The sequence below is a fragment of the Platalea leucorodia genome, assembly GCF_965183815.1.
Source record: "Platalea leucorodia genome assembly, chromosome: 4".
Classification (NCBI taxonomy): Eukaryota; Metazoa; Chordata; class Aves; order Pelecaniformes; family Threskiornithidae; genus Platalea; species Platalea leucorodia.
Window position 1 is genome coordinate 126,369,543 of NC_138826.1, and position 15,919 is coordinate 126,385,461.

At 52.9% G+C, this 15,919-nt stretch overlaps 2 protein-coding genes across 7 annotated transcripts in view; one reads left to right on the forward strand and one right to left on the reverse strand.

Annotated features, from left to right (window-relative positions):
• Window positions 1–7,792, forward strand: part of COPG2 (COPI coat complex subunit gamma 2) — a 26,414-nt gene extending 18,622 nt beyond the window's left edge. Inside the window, exons 18-25 of one of the 5 annotated variants that reach the window (XR_014227931.1) lie at window positions 310–372; window positions 496–635; window positions 975–1,146; window positions 2,171–2,268; window positions 3,015–3,153; window positions 3,554–3,652; window positions 4,681–4,926; window positions 6,534–7,792. Coding sequence is in view for 2 of the 5 variants with exons in the window: in XM_082309611.1 (XP_082165737.1) it covers window positions 310–372; window positions 496–635; window positions 975–1,146; window positions 2,171–2,268; window positions 3,015–3,153; window positions 3,554–3,652; window positions 4,681–4,811 (842 nt within the window). In the remaining 3 variants the exon portion in view is untranslated. The other 4 variants (XR_014227932.1, XR_014227933.1, XM_082309611.1 and 1 more) reach the window with 4 other exon arrangements.
• On the reverse strand, window positions 6,554–15,817 carry MEST (mesoderm specific transcript). Of its 2 annotated transcripts, XM_082309621.1 has the most exons (12): window positions 15,777–15,817; window positions 14,079–14,233; window positions 13,377–13,456; window positions 13,019–13,096; window positions 12,454–12,590; window positions 12,056–12,114; window positions 11,362–11,402; window positions 10,907–10,977; window positions 10,252–10,353; window positions 7,800–7,876; window positions 7,170–7,233; window positions 6,554–6,686 (listed from the first exon to the last, which is right to left on the reverse strand). In XM_082309621.1, the coding sequence occupies exons 2-12, from the start codon at window positions 14,230–14,232 to the stop codon at window positions 6,569–6,571; spliced, it is 981 nt and encodes a 326-aa protein (XP_082165747.1). In that variant the 5' UTR covers window position 14,233; window positions 15,777–15,817; the 3' UTR covers window positions 6,554–6,568. The 2 variants fall into 2 exon arrangements, with proteins under 2 accessions (XP_082165747.1, XP_082165746.1); XM_082309620.1 differs by lacking the exon at window positions 15,777–15,817 and having other exon boundaries at window positions 14,079–14,274.
• Between the last annotated feature and the right edge of the window lie 102 nt (window positions 15,818–15,919).

A 15,919-nucleotide genomic window follows, 5' to 3' on the forward strand; every position in this document is an offset into this window, starting at 1 on the left:
AAAAGGTTTGGGTTGTTTTGGTGGTTTTTTTCCCCCCCTTCTCGTTCTTCTTCCAGCTTTATTGCTGGCTATTCTGGACTAAAGTGTGGTTTCTTCGTCATTACTCAAACATCCCTCCTCTCCTTACAATCCACCATTGCCTAGCAGAGGAGATATTCCAGTGTGTGTGAGGAACCAGGCTGGCAATGGTTTGCAGCAGAATGTGTGAAACGCCACAGGTTAAGGAATTTTTAGTGGAAATATAACAGCATTTAAAACTCCTGCGTGGCGTAGTTGACAGCACAATGTCTTTGCTTTTTTTCTTCACAGAGATTGCCCTAGTGACCAGCAAGCCTGAGAAAGTCGCTCCTTCGCGTCAGGATATATTTCAAGGTATGAGAGAAGATCAGTGGGTCTCCAGCGCTTGAAGTGATGGGAGGATTGCCGCAGGTCAGGCGAGAGCAATGAACGAGCCTGGCGCTAAGTGTCTGCCATCTTCTTTTCCTTTCTGCGCAGAACAACTGGCAGCCATTCCAGAGTTTAAGAGCTTGGGTCCGTTATTCAAGTCTTCGGAACCAGTGCAGCTCACAGAAGCAGAAACGGAGTATTTTGTTCGTTGTATTAAACACGTTTTTACAAATCACATTGTTTTCCAGGTAAGAGAAGTTATGTGCTTTTGCCAGAGTGCAACAGGAGGTGGCCCTTAACGATGCCTGGGCGTAGCATAAACAGCGTTGTCGCTGTGCACTGGAGAGGATGGTTTTTCTCTTAAGGGTATTGCAAGGTAGAGTTAGGAGGGTGCGTGCTGCTTGCCTCAACGATCCAAAACGGATAGGATTTATGTTAAAGAATTCTAGTAAAATTGGAGAGAAAGGCCGTTCAGTGAGAACGGCAGGCTTGATCAGAGACACGGGATGTCTGCTGATTTGGGGAAAAATTCTTGATTAGAAATGTTTCTTCTGTGTTCAAGTCCTTTTCAATTTATTCTTCTGCAGTTTGATTGCACAAACACATTAAATGATCAGCTGTTAGAGAGAGTCACCGTGCAGATGGAGCCGTCGGACGCTTACGACGTGATCTGTTGCATCCCAGCGCCCAGCCTGGCTTACAACCAGCCGGGCATGTGTTACACCCTCGTCCAGATTCCCCAGGATGACCCCACTGCAGGTACCCATTGGGAGGGTGCAGTTCTGCACGACAAATCCCTCAGATGAAGTTTGGGGAGAACAGATAATAAAACGTTTAGAGTGTGGGATTTGGGAAGTGCGTACTGAGATTCTGGTACTGTTTCTTTCTCATGTGTCGCACGTGCTGGTTTTTATGTAGAACCTGTGTTTGTGCAAAATAGTATACACACTTTTTTACTAATCAGTGGTATTGGATGATTAAAAATGGGATGTTTAAGAGGATTGGAGAGCGTGCAGGTAATACAAGAGAATGAATAATTATTATTATTATTATTATTATTATTATTATTATTATTATTATTATTATTAATTATCTTGAGTCAGTGAAAGGAGCACCCTTGAAAACATGGATGTTTGGTAGTAATCAGGGACAGAAACAGTAAAAGGAAAATACAAGTAGGAAAAAAAAAAAAGATTGGTAGTTTGGGCCTCTGCATATCTGGCTAATGCAATTTTCCTCTCTTTAGAGAATTAGAAACAACTATGAAATTTAGGAATGAGATTTTCTTGGGCATAAAACTTCCCTTTCTTGCTTTTATTATTCGCACTTAAAAGAAACTCCATTGGATTTGCAGTTGGTTTAACATGACTCAACTCATCAGCAGGGTGCATTTCTTGGTTATCATTTTAATACCAGAAACGATGAGAACGAGTCTGAATTCCTTGAACTGTGGTTTCGGATCATAATCCTCTCGTCAGAAACCCGGGCAGAGTTTCTCCTGGTAGCTAATGCTGACTGGATCGCGCTGCAGCACTCTGCAGCGGAGCTGTGCTTCTTGCACCGTGTCCCTGGCGTACTCCTCCCCCGAGATCCTCTTTTGGCCTTCATCTTAGAGTCTGGGGGGAAATTTCACGTGAAGTTGAAAAATGCTCTGGCTGCGACCGTGTGGTATCTTCCGGGGCAAAGCTAATGCACGTTCTTTCCACTCCCTTTCTGGGAAGCGAGGGCTCAAGCACAAGAAACTGCAGCGCTAACCTATACGGGCTTTTCTTTTCCTCCCCAGTTGCTTGTACTTTCAGTTGCACAATGAAGTTTACTGTTCGAGACTGTGACCCAAACACAGGTGTGCCAGAAGAAGATGGCTATGACGATGAATATGTGGTAAGTTCAGGACTAGTTTGTTTGTTTGGTTTTTTTCTTCCTTGTCAGTAATTCTGAATACACATGGCCATTGGGTTGATGGTTTCCTTTCAGATCTGAAGCCAGTAGGAGAGAATGGCAGAAATGAAACACCATTTCCAAAATATGGTAGCTTGTAACTTTAGATCTTTCCTCAAAACCTTGCTTCTGCCAATAGTTTAGCCTTAGTGCCCTCCGGAGATAGGACTTGTGGGGACAGATAGGAAGAAAGGAATAAGTTCCATTTGTCTTTTTTCAGAACTGTGGCCCAGTCTTTCTCTCCACCCCAAGCATTTGCACTTGTTTATTGTGTTCACGTTATCAATCACCGATGTACACATCAGATCTCAGGAAAGTGCTTGCCTTTGGGGCGTGGAGGAAGGAAAGGCTCCTTCTGGATTCTGAGAAAGTCTCTCTCCTCAGATGCCCAGTAAGGGCTAGAACGGGCTTTGACTCACAAAGCGATTGCCCCATTTTCTGCTCTCCTTTAGTCTCACTGATGGTTTTGTGTCAGTGTTTTTAAGCTTTACAGATGACCACCCGAAATACTGTTTTTCCTCTCTGCTTTTTAGATGCTATTATTATGTGCTTCTCCCACAGTTAAAGCCAAGGCATGCCAGAGTCGTCTTGGCAAAATGCTGCTCTCTCTCTTTGTCTTTCTTTCCCTTTCTAAGATTAGGATCGTTTCTGTAACTGGCAGCTGAAAATCTCCCTTGCTTTTCCGTCAGTTGGAAGATTTGGAGGTGACCGTGTCTGATCATATTCAGAAGGTTTTAAAGCCTAACTTCGCAGCTGCGTGGGAAGAAGTGGGAGATGACTTTGAGAAAGAAGAAACCTTTGCGCTTAGTTCAATTAAAACCCTCGACGGTGAGATGATCTCTATTTGTTTATTGGTGACCCACATAGTACTCCCCGTAAATCTGCCACGCTGAGGATATATTTAGTGTGGTAGGAGGAGAACTTGGTGCCTTCCAACGTGACGTTATGTCCTAGCAAGAAGGCTTTGTGTTGCAATGTCAGGATTATAGTGAGTGGAAGTTTGGCAGTGGCTTGAGGCTGGTTGAAGGGAGGGGCATGTTCCTAGGCTGTTAAGACAGAAGGGACATCGCAAGGTAGGTGTGTTGGTGGGGCTGTGCAACCAAGATAAGGAATGGAAATGGTTAAGCCACATGGGTGCTTAGAGAATGTTCTTTAATTGCACACTAGTTCTCACAGAAAGCTTGGCATCAACCTGGAGGTAATTTTCTTCTTCAATCTCTGAATGCAGAAGCTGTCAATAACATCGTCAAGTTCTTGGGCATGCAGCCCTGTGAGAGATCAGATAAAGTGCCAGAGAACAAAAATTCTCACACACTCTACTTAGCTGGTAAGTATTCGTGCTATTGAACGCTGTGTTTCCATGTCCCCACACAGATGATTTTCTTTTTTTTAAATTAAATGAAGGGAAATGGGTTAGGAGATTCTGCTCTTGTTTCGAGAGGTTTTTCTCTACAGAAGGCTGAAGTGAACCAGCAAGTTGAACGCAGCTGGTGCTAACTTGGAGCCCACTGTTGCGGGTGTACTTAGGCTGGGCTCTGTGTCTCTCAGAATGTAGGTATTCTACCTACGGGAATGGTAGTGAATCCTTTGAATGAAGAACTTCCAGAGCAGACACCTAACTAAATTCCTTGCCTGTTGTTATCTCGGAAGGGGGTTCCTAGGACCATCTTGTTTTCAAGTTGCTGTCACTAAAGACACATCCTGCATTGGCCTGCAGTACCCACAACTTCTTGTTCGATGGCCGTGCTCCAGGCTTACAGTTTTGGACAATCCCTGGAAGTGCTCTACAAAACTTTACTGCAGTTAAAACTGCAATGAACGTGGCACGTAGTGGTCCAACAGAAGGGTTGGAGCTCGGTTTACTTCAGGCACGGAATTGGTAACTCCAGGTCTGCCTGCCTGGTGGTGTCGAAGTGGGACTGGAGAAGGCTCATCCTGCAGTCTGCCTCCAGCAGCGCCACTTCCAAGCCCTCTAGTAGAAGCGTAGGACCGTTCCTCCCGTAACGGCAAGGGCACTGAGCCGATGGACTGTGCCTTCATGGCAGAATTACAGTATGTGTTGCCTTCTCCAACTGGAAGTGAGCTTCAGCTACACACTTTCTGGTTTCTACCTATTTAAATCAGCCTAGCCCTAGCACTTGCTGACTCTGTTTAATTAGGATGGTATCTGTTATCTTCAGTCTTGGCCTCAAGAGCTTAGGGGATTTTTGAGTTTTGGTATTTTTTTTGTCATTTCCTCTCTCTCTGGCCATAGACTGAATCTGTCTTGCGCTCACCAGGTTCTTGGCTCCTGGGTTAGGACTAGATCACCAAGCCTCTCTCGGAGTAATCTCTCGAATGTTGCTTTGTCCCCAGGTGTATACAGAGGCGGCTGCGATGTGCTGGTAAGGTCCAGGCTTGCGCTGGGAGATGGCGTCACCATGCAGGTGACGGTTAGGAGCAAGGAAGAAACGCCTGTAGATGTCATCCTGGCTTCTGTAGGCTGAGCGGTACAGCACATCAACTGTGGTGGAAGCCTCCTTCGCAAGCACCGGTTGGGTATTTACCAGATATCAAGCAGCCTGTCTGTCCTTCTGCATGTAGTTTTTATTCCTCAATTTGGTAAATATTTTGTATAACGTTACAGTAGCGGAAATAGCGGCTGGCTGGTACTGAGCCTTTCCCGTGTCCCTTCCCTCGTTGTCACTTACACATTCCCGTCTAACTTATTGCATCTCTGGCCACTTGCGGTAGAGCAGGGAAGATAAAAGATGCAGGTGGTAAGAAAATGGAATCAAACTTTTGGCAAAACTGATTTTTATTAACAGAAAATAAACACTGGTCCAAGTGGTGGAATTCATATGAATTACTATTAATAAAATAGAAATTTCTTGTTCTAATTCTGTCTGCTTCAGTACAGAAGAAGTAGCCCATAATGGCTGTTGACTCAGCAGAAGCCCCTTTTATTCCTAAAGGGATCCTATTAAATTTCAAACATAAGCAGTTAAAAACCACACAAAACCTGCCGAGTCTGCCAGCCTGCAAATTTACAATTTCTTGATGATTGCCTCCTCTGTTCCACACAGAAAAATCAATGTACAGAGAGAGATTAATCTTCAGCTATCAAGGCATATTCAGTTCTCTGAGCCTTATGTCAGATAACACCAAACAACAGCGCAGCCTTTTCCTGGGCTCAAAGATGTGAAACATCCTGTATCAAAAGTTGGGAAAAGAGGGGGAAGGAGGGATCTTGTGGTGACTTCCTTGTGAGGGAAGTTCTGCATCTCTCTGCGGGTGAATTGGTGTTTCTTTAGTTATCGGGTCAGAGTGAGGAAGGAAGGAATATTATTTTAATACTAATTTAAACACCTGTCCCAGATCCCGGTGGCTGGAATAGCTATTGCTCAGAAGAACACCTTGGCTTTTGCTAGTGCCAGTATTGCATATTCAGCTTGCTGTAGGGAAACAGGCACGAGCCTGCCCTGGTAGAACTGCGTGCTACAGCCAGGCTTCGGGGAAGCTCCTGAGATGGTCCCAGGGGCGTAGTGTCAGTGAGTGGCTCTGCTTGTTGAACTGAAAGTCAGAGAAACAAGGGATGTGGTAAAAACTTGAGGTTTAGAGCTTGCCTTTGGCTAACTGGTCATTAAAAAGAGATTACTGAGCATCACTGCCTATACTTTGGGGGATTACCAATCCAGCTCTCCTGCTGTATGTAGTGTAGGCAAACTCAGTTTCAAATTCCTCAGTCCTGACAAGCTGGCCAGGTATTATAATGCTTAGCAGAAGGATAGAATTTAAACTGCCTGTGCAGCAATTCAAAAACCAAACCAATGTCCATCTTAGGAATACGCGCATCAACTCTTGGCTGCTCGTGGTCCTATCTACCTGTGGCACGCAGCACAGGCTAGCAGTGAAGGCAAGTAAGGACTCTTGGACTGACAAACGTGCTCTGCCTCCCCTCAGGTGTTCCTGTTCTCCCTTGAGCTCTCCTGGCTCTAAAGAGATAGGCTGGTCAAGAATCGAGGTGAGCACAGCACTGGAAGAGCTGTCAGCGTCCTGTAACTCTACTTAGGTTGACAGTTTTGTCCATGCCTCCCTGCAGGCTAATCTTTTCCAGTGCTCAAAGGATTTAACTGCATAAATGCAGCAATTTGGCAGCCAAAGATTAGGGTGTTAGTACAAAGTGTTGGATCTGGAGATAAAATCAAGGTTTCTTCCTGCCCCCAAAGCCTGACTCGGAGAGCGAGAACTGAGCTGCAGCAGCTCAGAAGGAGTTGATGAAGTTCAGATACGCATTCAGGAAGCCTGCGGGATCCTCCAGCTGTGGGTAGTGGCTAATGTGGTCGTCCAGCACAGACACCGTGGACATGGGAAGCACCTTCCTGTTGGAAGAATGCAGCCAGGCTTAAGCACAGGAACCGCAGCAGGCTCAGCCCGCAGCCAGCCAGATGCTACCCGTGAGGAGGACAGTACCCTCTTGCACAGTTGGGATTCTGCTCGTAACATGGTTTTGGGACAAAAAAGCCTGTAGCAGCTACAGTTGACCACTCTTCAAAGCGCTGGATTTAATTCAGGTTAGTTTGGAGGAGAAGACTGCCTCAGTCAATAACTCTTAACCTCTGTCTGATGTTGGTTTTAAAAGGCATGATTGATTTGACCGAGAATTGTGACTTTGATGCCTAAAATAGGGAAGCAGTCTCCAAATTGCAGAAGGCTCCGACTGAATCACCTGGCTGTGCAGGTTACAGGTGGGAATTAAAAACCGTTTCCATGAAAAGGGAATTGAAGGAAAAGTCCAAGACAAAATCTCCCTCGAAATGAAAGCCCAGTTGCGCATTCCCGCTTTGTGGCGGGTATTGTCTTACTTGTAAAGCTGAAGAAACTCTGGGTGCGGATTCACAGGGTCCAGGGGGCCGTAGATGAGATGCACTGCAAGAGAGAAGCACAGACAGAGCTTTTATACCCAAGGACATCCCTAAACCGAGCCTGTTGCAGACATGTTCCTCCCTCGCACGGAGCTTGGGAAGCTTTCAGCAGAGCACTGAGCAAACCAGCTGCCGAAAGGGCTCTTGCTTCTCTGCCCTGGGGTCAAGTTCAGCCTCCCACCCTCCTCCTGCAAACACCAAACCTTTCCTTGAGTGGTTGCAACTTCTCTTGAGCTTGAAAAGCACCTCGGCTTCCCTAGGGCAGCAGCTGGAGAAACCGGAGGCTGCGAACCAGCCTCAAAGAAAGTTACCTCTGCTCAGTGGAACAAAGTCTTTTTCCTCTTACCTTAACAAGCTCACAGCTCTGCGCTGTAACTGAGCCTTAAACTAGAGCAGGGAAGTTTGCTGTCCCTGCACAAACCAGATTTGAGCCTCATCATCCTCATCAAAATAACGAGAGGCTCCAGCGATTAGCGGAAGGAGCCAGGACAACGCTCCAGTGCATGCAGGCGAGGGGGGCGATTCCCAACATCCCAACCAGTAAATCAAAGAAAATGGATTCCTACTCACGTGGGACAGAGGTGGACATCAAAGCCCCAACCCAGCGGTCTCTGTGCTTCTTTCTCTGGTTTATGTACTGCAAAATACTGAAGAGAAACCTGTTGTTACGCAGCGGACGGTGCCTCCGGGTGCTGCACAGCCTGGAAATCGCTCTCAGGGCAACGTACGCCTGTGCAATGAGACCGAGGTGGAATCTGCATCTCCCGCGGACCGCCTCCTTGGGGCAGCAGCAACAAAAGCGGTCTGCTGACCATCCCTGAGCTTAGCGAACAGCCTAAGGTGGTTTGGTTTTTTTATTTAGACAGTCAGCAAATAAAAGTGCAGATGAGGTTGGGACCCTGACTCCAGCTCTCGCCCCTGTCAGCTCTGTGCCCTAAGAGTCCTACTGGAGGATGATCCAAGTTCATTTAGGAAGGGGGAAACAACCCATAGTCTGGGGAGAGAGGAAGATGGAGTTGGAATCCTTCTCAGCTGAGATGGAAGCAAATTTGGGTCCTCTGCTCCCAGTCAAATGCCACTGGGTTGTTCAAGGGGGTGAACCATCGTAATCCGATGATGAACCCGTAACCCGATTACTGACAGCCGCCTGAACGTGAGCCAGCAGTGTGCCCAGGTGGCCAAGAGGGCCAGTGGCATCCTGGCTTGTATCAGGACTGGTGTGGCCAGCAGGAGCAGGGAGGGGATGGTGCCCCTGTGCTGGGCCCTGGTGAGGCCGCCCCTCGAATGCTGTGCTCAGCGCTGGGCCCCGCACCCCAAGGCGGCCATGGAGGGGCTGGAGCGTGGCCAGAGCAGGGCAGCGAGGCTGGGGCAGGGGCTGGAGCACAAGGCTGGGGAGGAGCGGCTGGGGGAGCTGGGGGGGCTCAGCCTGGAGAAGAGGAGGCTGAGGGGAGCCCTCATCGCTCTCTGCAACGGCCTGAAAGGAGGCTGGAGCCGGGGGGGGCGGTCTCTGCTCCCCAGGAACAAGCGCTGGGACGAGAGGGAACGGCCTCAAGCTGCGCCAGGGCAGGGTTGGGTTGGGTATGGGGAAAAACTTCTTCCCCCAAAGGGCTGTCAGGGCCTGGCCCAGGCTGCCCAGGGCAGGGGCTGAGTCCCCATCCCTGGAGGTGTTTAAAAGCCAGGGAGACGTGGTGCTTAGGGACGTGGTTTAGTGGTGGGCTTGGCAGTGCTGGGTTACTGGTTGGACTTGATGATCTTAAGGGTCTTTTCCGACCTTAATGATTCTGTGATTAACCCTTGTGCCAGGCAGCGCAGTAAGTCCCAGCGGGCTGCAAACGAGCACCGAGAAGTTGCTCCCTTAGCAAACTCCACACTGCTTTGCTCAAGTGGCAGAGCAAAAAGTGGGTTTGCAATCAGATCCTACACAACGGGGCAGAAATCAAGCTGCTAAAAGCCAACGCAGAGGCAGCGCCATCTCAGCGCTCCCGTGCTCGACTCACTGGCAGTGCAGCAGCTCTGAAACCGTTTCAGTGCCCCGCAAAAGAGGAGTCAACGCTGAACTACTGCGTGAGAAGGAGTGCAGGAGAAGATAAATTGCACTAGTCGGGTCTTACAGTGAAACTCTGAACTGCTGACAGCTCCTCGGCCTGTCTCGTCACCCCAACCAGCAACTCGGGGTGACTCCTTGCTTCAGCACAGCTCTCAGGGGCTGAGGTGCACAATTTAAACATCAGGTTTGAGTCAGTTGGGTTATAAAAAGCTTTCCAAGGACGGGAAGCTACACTAAATAAATGTACTGATACGCTGACACGTGACATTTAAGGGGCTGGAGATATTTTGTCACTGAGCTTCCCATCGCAGCTGCGCTGCCAGCAAAGGTGACATTGCAAGAATTTGCCGCGACGGGACTTGCCAAGTGGGCGGCGTGTCAGCTGTGTATCCGTTGCTGGGCTTGGGCGAGTATCCCTCGTTACAAGAGGCAATTAGCCGGCGCCCTTTGGAGGGGCTGAGCCATTTGGTCCTTACTGCGATTTGGCTGGAGATTGTCCCCAGCGGGAGGAGAGGCGTTTGCACGCTCACAGGCTGCGCTGAACAGGGATACTGAACTCGCAACCACCATCCCGAGGTCCTTCCCAAAGTCTCAAACTGGAGAGAACCTGATCAAGCTCCAGTTGTTAACAAAACCCCACGAATTCAAGCCCCTGATTTCCAAAGAAGAAAAACCCTACAGCGTGCATCTCCAGTGTTGTCCTTCTCCCACCGTGCGCAGGCTCAGATCCTCCTGACTCCAGATTTCACTTACCTGCCTTGCCTCATCCCCGCCCCTACATCACACCCTAGCTCTTTTTTGGGGGGCAACGATGATCCCAGACCCCAACAGAAGCAGCTGGAGGCTCCGGGAAGCCAATGTCCAGGGACCTGGCCGAGCTCCGGCAACCTCCGAGCCGCTGCAGGGCTCTGCCTGCAAACAGAGGGATGCCACAGGCGTAAAACTAAAGTCGTGCAGCAATTAACGGCGACGTACCTGTCAACGACGAGATTGCCGTCGTTGGTCCGCACCGCCGTCCACATGTCCCAGTACTCTGCCTGCGAAGGCTGCGTGTAGGGCCCAAAGACCGCCCCGAGCCTGAAAAAAAAGAGTTCAGAGCGGCACGGCAGGAGCTGTGTCAGCGTACGGTTCAAAAACTAGCCGAGGGCAAATAAACAGTCGAGCGCTTCCAGTTTCCACTGTGAAATACGTGGGTGGAAGCGCAGCACTGCAAATCATCCCCCAAAGGCTCCCAGTGTTGGGCTTAGTGGCCAATCTAAAGGGCTTTTTGGAAAAAAAGAGGGTTTGCAACATCTGATAAAAATATATATCCGATTGCGCGCCGTATGCAAAGTGTGGTTAGGGTTTTCGTTGCCTCTGTCACACGTGCAAGTCCGATACTCGTGGGAGAGAAGGATTTCAGTGTACAGCGAAAAGCCGTGTGGTTTATTATTAGGCTGAAGCACTTTGCCAACCTGGAGAGGGAATGGCCCGGAGGACCAAGGTCACTCAAAGCCAGGGGCAAATCTCTCCTGGGACAGCGCCGGGGGATCCGCTCACCTGCCAAATACCCGCTACGCTAATTCCAACATTGGCCCCCTCCCTGCGTGGCCCGCACCCCCCGTACGGACTGCGTGGAGACCAGACTCACCCTCTGGAGAAGAAAAAGAAGTTCATCAGCCGCGTGATGACGGGGGACAGCAAACCCCAATCCTTGAGGATCTTGGGCAGAAGGAAAAAAGGAGACAGCACCACTCGGTATCGTACAGACGGATAAATCCTGCCTCCGCGGGGGGCTTTTCTCCCCGGCCTCCCATATCGCAGCAGTTTCCCGGCTCAGCCCCGACCCTTGGTAATGCCGAGATGTACGTGAGCTCTCGACAGTGAGACATCAGCGCTTCGAGGGGTGATTTGCTGGGATGAGACGAGCCGCATCCTGACAGCCCCTGCCTCTCCCCACCGCCTCTAACGGTGCCTGCGAGCAGCTCAGGTGCCATGACCGAAGCGGGAAAAGCAGCAGGCATTTGAGCCAGGTAAAACCCCAAACTCACGGAGCCAAACACCTGCTCGAGGGGCGATGCAGTGCTAGAGGGGGTAGCAGCTCACCTTCTGGATGAACCGGGGGTAATGCGTTTCGGGGAAAATCCCTGGAAGGATGTGAGAGAACAGAGTTGTAACGCCACAAGTGTTTTGCTCCGCATCTCCCAGTCTCTCCCCTTCGTTGTGGTGCCACAAAAGGCACCGCAAACGCAGCCCAAGGACTGATGCTCCCGGTTAATTACAGCACCTTAATTGCAATTTGCTTGGGGTTCGGGTGGTGCTTCCCCTCGGGTGATGGAGACGGGAAGGTCATCCGGTCCCATGGATCCCCATCCCATCCTATGGATCCCCATCCCGTCCTATGGATCCCCATCCCATCCCAGGGATCCCCATCCCAGGGATCCCCATCCCGTCCCAGGGATCCCCATCCAGTCCCATGGATCCCCATCCCGTCCCATGGATCCCCATCCCGTCCTATGGATCCCCATCCCATCCCAGGGATCCCCATCCCAGGGATCCCCATCCCAGGGATCCCCATCCCGTCCCAGGGATCCCCATCCAGTCCCAGGGATCCCCATCCCGTCCCATGGATCCCCATCCCGTCCTATGGATCCCCATCCCGTCCCATGGATCCCCATCCCGTCCCAGGGATCCCCATCCCATCCCAGGGATCCTCATCCCATCCCAGGGATCCCCATCCCATCCCAGGGATCCCCATCCCTTCCAGCCCACACATCCCACCACGCCAGGCAAACCTTACCTCCGTTGGATAAACAGAGGCTGTTGATCAAGATGCTTCCAGTTTTATTGTGCTCATACCTGGGGACAGACGAGAAGAAGGTGAAACACAACGAGACCTTCTCCAGGCTCCAAGAAGTGACCGACCAACGGGTCAAATCAACAGTGTCAGATCATCTCTGCTCCCCCGCTTGAGAAGAAGGAGCTCAGGAGGGAAGTTAAACATCCTAGCAGCTGGGATGTGATGGATGGGAGCCTCAGATCTGCCCACCACGGATGGGCCCCAAGGCCTCCCAGCCTTCGTTACAGCTGTAGGTACAGGGGAAGGTGGGTTCTGCGCTACGTCCTTCCACTTATCTGCTGGAAATCATCTTGCCGGGGACAACAAAGAGCAGCCAGAGCATCAGTGGTTGCAGTGACCTGTGGAGCAGCTCCTGTGCGACCGTATCCCCGTAATCGTGGGACAGGAGATTAATCCTCTGGTGGCGGAGGCCGAGGTGACGCACCAGCCCCTCGACGATGCTGGCTTGCTCGAAGATGGAGTAGCGGTGGGGCCTCTGCAAAGCAAAGCAGGAGAGGAGCCGCGGTGAGAGCCTGACCCACCATGAGCCCACAAACTCCAGAATAAACACACAAATGGAGGAATGTGGGGTGGAGACCAGTAGTTTGCGACCCCGGCCAGGGCAATCGGAATGTCCTGGGCCAGCAGCTACGTCCACAAGGCCACGGGAGCGCTGCCGTGCCCCAAAGGAGTCGAGGTGTGCTTTGGAGTCACGTCAAACCCAAGTAAAGGCAAGACAGTGACAAGAGCCAATCTCCACCACGCACCTTCCCCATCCCTTCCACTATTACAACGTCTTATTCCTTTTCCAGATGTAAACGGGAGAAGAAACTGGACTGCAAACGCCGATTTTCCGGGGGTGGCACAGCAGAACAACCTCGGGGCCAAAAGCAACTGCAAAAATCCTCTTCCCAGGCTACTTACAGGCTTGTCACTGAAACCAAATCCTACAAAATCCAGAGCAATCACCCGGTGAAACCGCTGGGTCAGCCCTTCCCAGATCTGGAAGAGAAACGCATTAAAAAAACAGCTGATGGGAGCGGAGAGAGGAAAACTCTGCGGCGATGCACTGCCGTGGACGGGCACGCTTCCCTCCGCTCCCCCAGACAGCACCTTCCAGCTCCGAGAAAACCACAGGAGGTTGAAATTTCCCAATAAACAGCAAGACCATCCCCCAAAAAAACACGGCAATAAATAGTTGTGGGTTTTCTCCTCCTGCTTTAGGAAGAAACCACGCGGTTTGCTGTGGGCATCCAACCCCCCGTGTATTCCCTCCCCTCACCTTGCACCAGTCGTAGCTGGAGGTTGGGAAGCCGTGCAGGAGGACGACGACGTCGGAGCTGCCGACGGCGCCGGTCGAATCTGGGGATGGAACGGGGAACCTCAGGGTCAGCTTTTTCCCAATTTCCCAGTTTCCTCCCCTAGAAGCCAGGCGTTGCCTGGGAGCCCAACCAGCAGCATGGCGTTACCTCTCCCCCCGCTCCCCCAAAACCAAGCACGGCTTTGACTCACACCACAGCTCCCCGGTGCCAGCGTGGCTTCGGAAACCCGGCCAGACGAGCCACCACGGCCGCCAGCACCGGCTACTTGATGCAAACCAGGGTTTTATTTAGCACAATTTCATTGCAGCTGCCCCTAAGTTGCTACGATGGGTGAGAACCAACTCCAGCAAAAAGGGGTTTTGGTCTCTCTTCCTTGCTGTGACCCATCGGAGGCTCTTGGGACCCTTCCCCGCCAACACCAAGGTATTGCCGCTGCCGCACAAGAACCGACCTTCGCGGCTTCACCCAATTAAAATGTTTTGATAACGAACAGCCATGCTGCGCCTGGATCCCCCTAAAGCCGTTATGTTTTGGGAGGGATTTTCCATCTCCCTGCCTGGCCATGGGGACATCCCCGGGGCCAGCGAGGGGAGCAGAGCCCCCAGCTCCGCTCCCCACCGGGACGGAGGAGGTGTCCCCAGGGCTCGGCGCGGCCCCGTCACCTCTGTAGAAGATGTTCTGGTCCTTGTAGGTGAAGTAGCCTCCGGAGGATCTCCAGGAGAGGAGAGCCGGGGAGAGCTGGGGGGGCGGGATGTGCAGGTAGACGGCGAGGAGGGGCACGCTCAGCAGCCCCACCTGCACCCACCACTCCTTCATCCTGCGGAGAGAGCGAGACCACTGTCTGCTGGGATTTGCCACGTAACCCCCATGTCCCCAAAACCCACCACCATGTCCCCAAAACCCACTGCCACGTCCCCATAACCCCCACGTCCCCATAACCCACTGCCACGTCCCCATAACCCCCACGTCCCCATAACCCACTGCCAGGTCCCCAAAACCCACCACCATGTCCCCATAACCCACCGCCACGTCCCCATAACCCCCATGTCCCCGTAACCCACTGCCATGTCCCCATAATCCACTGCCATGTCCCTAAAACCCACCGCCATGTCTCCAAAACCCACCGCCATGTCCCCATAACCCACTGCCATGTCTCCAAAACCCAGCACCATGTCCCCAAAACCCAGCACCATGTCTCCAAAACCCACCACCATGTCTCCAAAACCCACCGCCATATCCCCAAAACCCACCGCCATATCCCCAAAACCCACTGCCACGTCCCCATAACCCAGCACCACGTCCCCATAACCCACCACCACGTCCCCAGAACCCACCACCACGTCCCCAGAACCCTGACCTCCCCAGAACCTGCATGTCCCCAAGGTGGCAGGTCCATGACAGAAAGTGCAGTAAAGGTTAGGGGGGTCTGAGGGGGGACGTGGGCTCCATAGGGGGTCTGAGGGGGAGGGTGGCCCCATAGGGGGTCTGAGGGGGAACACGGGCTCCATTGAGGGGCTGAGGGGGGACGTGGGCTCCATAGGGGCCTGAGGGGGGACATGGGCTCCATAGGGGTCTGAGGGGGAACATGGGCTCCATAGGACGCTGAGGGGGAACATAGACTCCATAGGCGGCTGAGGGGGAACGTGGGCTCCATAGGGAGCTGAGGAGGGACATGGACTCCATAGGGGGCCTGAGGGGGGACATGGGCTCCATAGGGGGCCTGAGGGGGGACATGGGCTCTATAGGGGCCTGAGGGGGGACGTGGGCTCCATAGGGGGCCTGAGGGGGGACATGGGCTCTATAGGGGCCTGAGGGAGGATGTGAGCTCCATAGGGGGCCTGAGGGGGGACACGGGCTCTATAGGGGCCTGAGGGGGGACGTGGGCTCCATAGGGGGCCTGAGGGGGGACATGGGCTCTATAGGGGCCTGAGGGGGGACGTGGGCTCCATAGGGGGCCTGAGGGGGGACATGGGCTCTATAGGGGCCTGAGGGGGGACGTGGGCTCCATAGGGGGCTGAGGGAGGACATGAGCTCCATAGGGGGGCTGAAGGGAGATGTGGGCTCCATAGGGTCTGAGGGGGGTTGGGCCGCCAAAGCCCCGCCCCCAGGCTGCACCCCCATAAGCCCCGCCCCCGCCACAGCAAGGCCACACCCCACGAACAAGCCCCGCCCCTCCACGGGCCAAGCCCCGCCCCATCAGGCCCCGCCCCTCGGGGCAGCACTTGCCACGCCCCCCTCCCCGCCGTGCGCCCCCTCCCCTGAGGAGGGAGGGGCAAGCCCCGCCCCCTGGCGGCGGTGGGCGGAGCCTCCGCGCCTCGCGGGGCGGGCGGGCGGGCGGGGGGAGCGCGCGCGCGCCTCACCTGGCTCAGGTGCTTCGGCCGCGCGCCGCCATGGCGCTCCAGGGGCGGGGCCAGCGCCCGGCTCCGCCCCGCGCATGCGCCGCCTCGCCCCGCCCCCCGCCTCCCGCGCGTCACGGCGCGTGCAGCCGCGGCGTCCCCTGTTG

What these genes read in the sequence shown, in the direction of transcription:
- MEST (XM_082309621.1), bottom strand. Translation starts at nt 14,232, where the DNA reads ATGAAGGAGTGGTGGGTGCAGGTGGGGCTGCTGAGCGTGCCCCTCCTC. An exon ending in ACCCCCGGTTCATCCAGAAG is followed by an intron (nt 10,978 to 11,361) that starts GTGAGCTGCTAC and finishes CTTCTGCCCAAG; the next exon opens with ATCCTCAAGGATTGGGGTTT. An exon ending in GGCAATCTCGTCGTTGACAG is followed by an intron (nt 7,877 to 10,251) that starts GTACGTCGCCGT and finishes GTTTCTCTTCAG; the next exon opens with TATTTTGCAGTACATAAACC.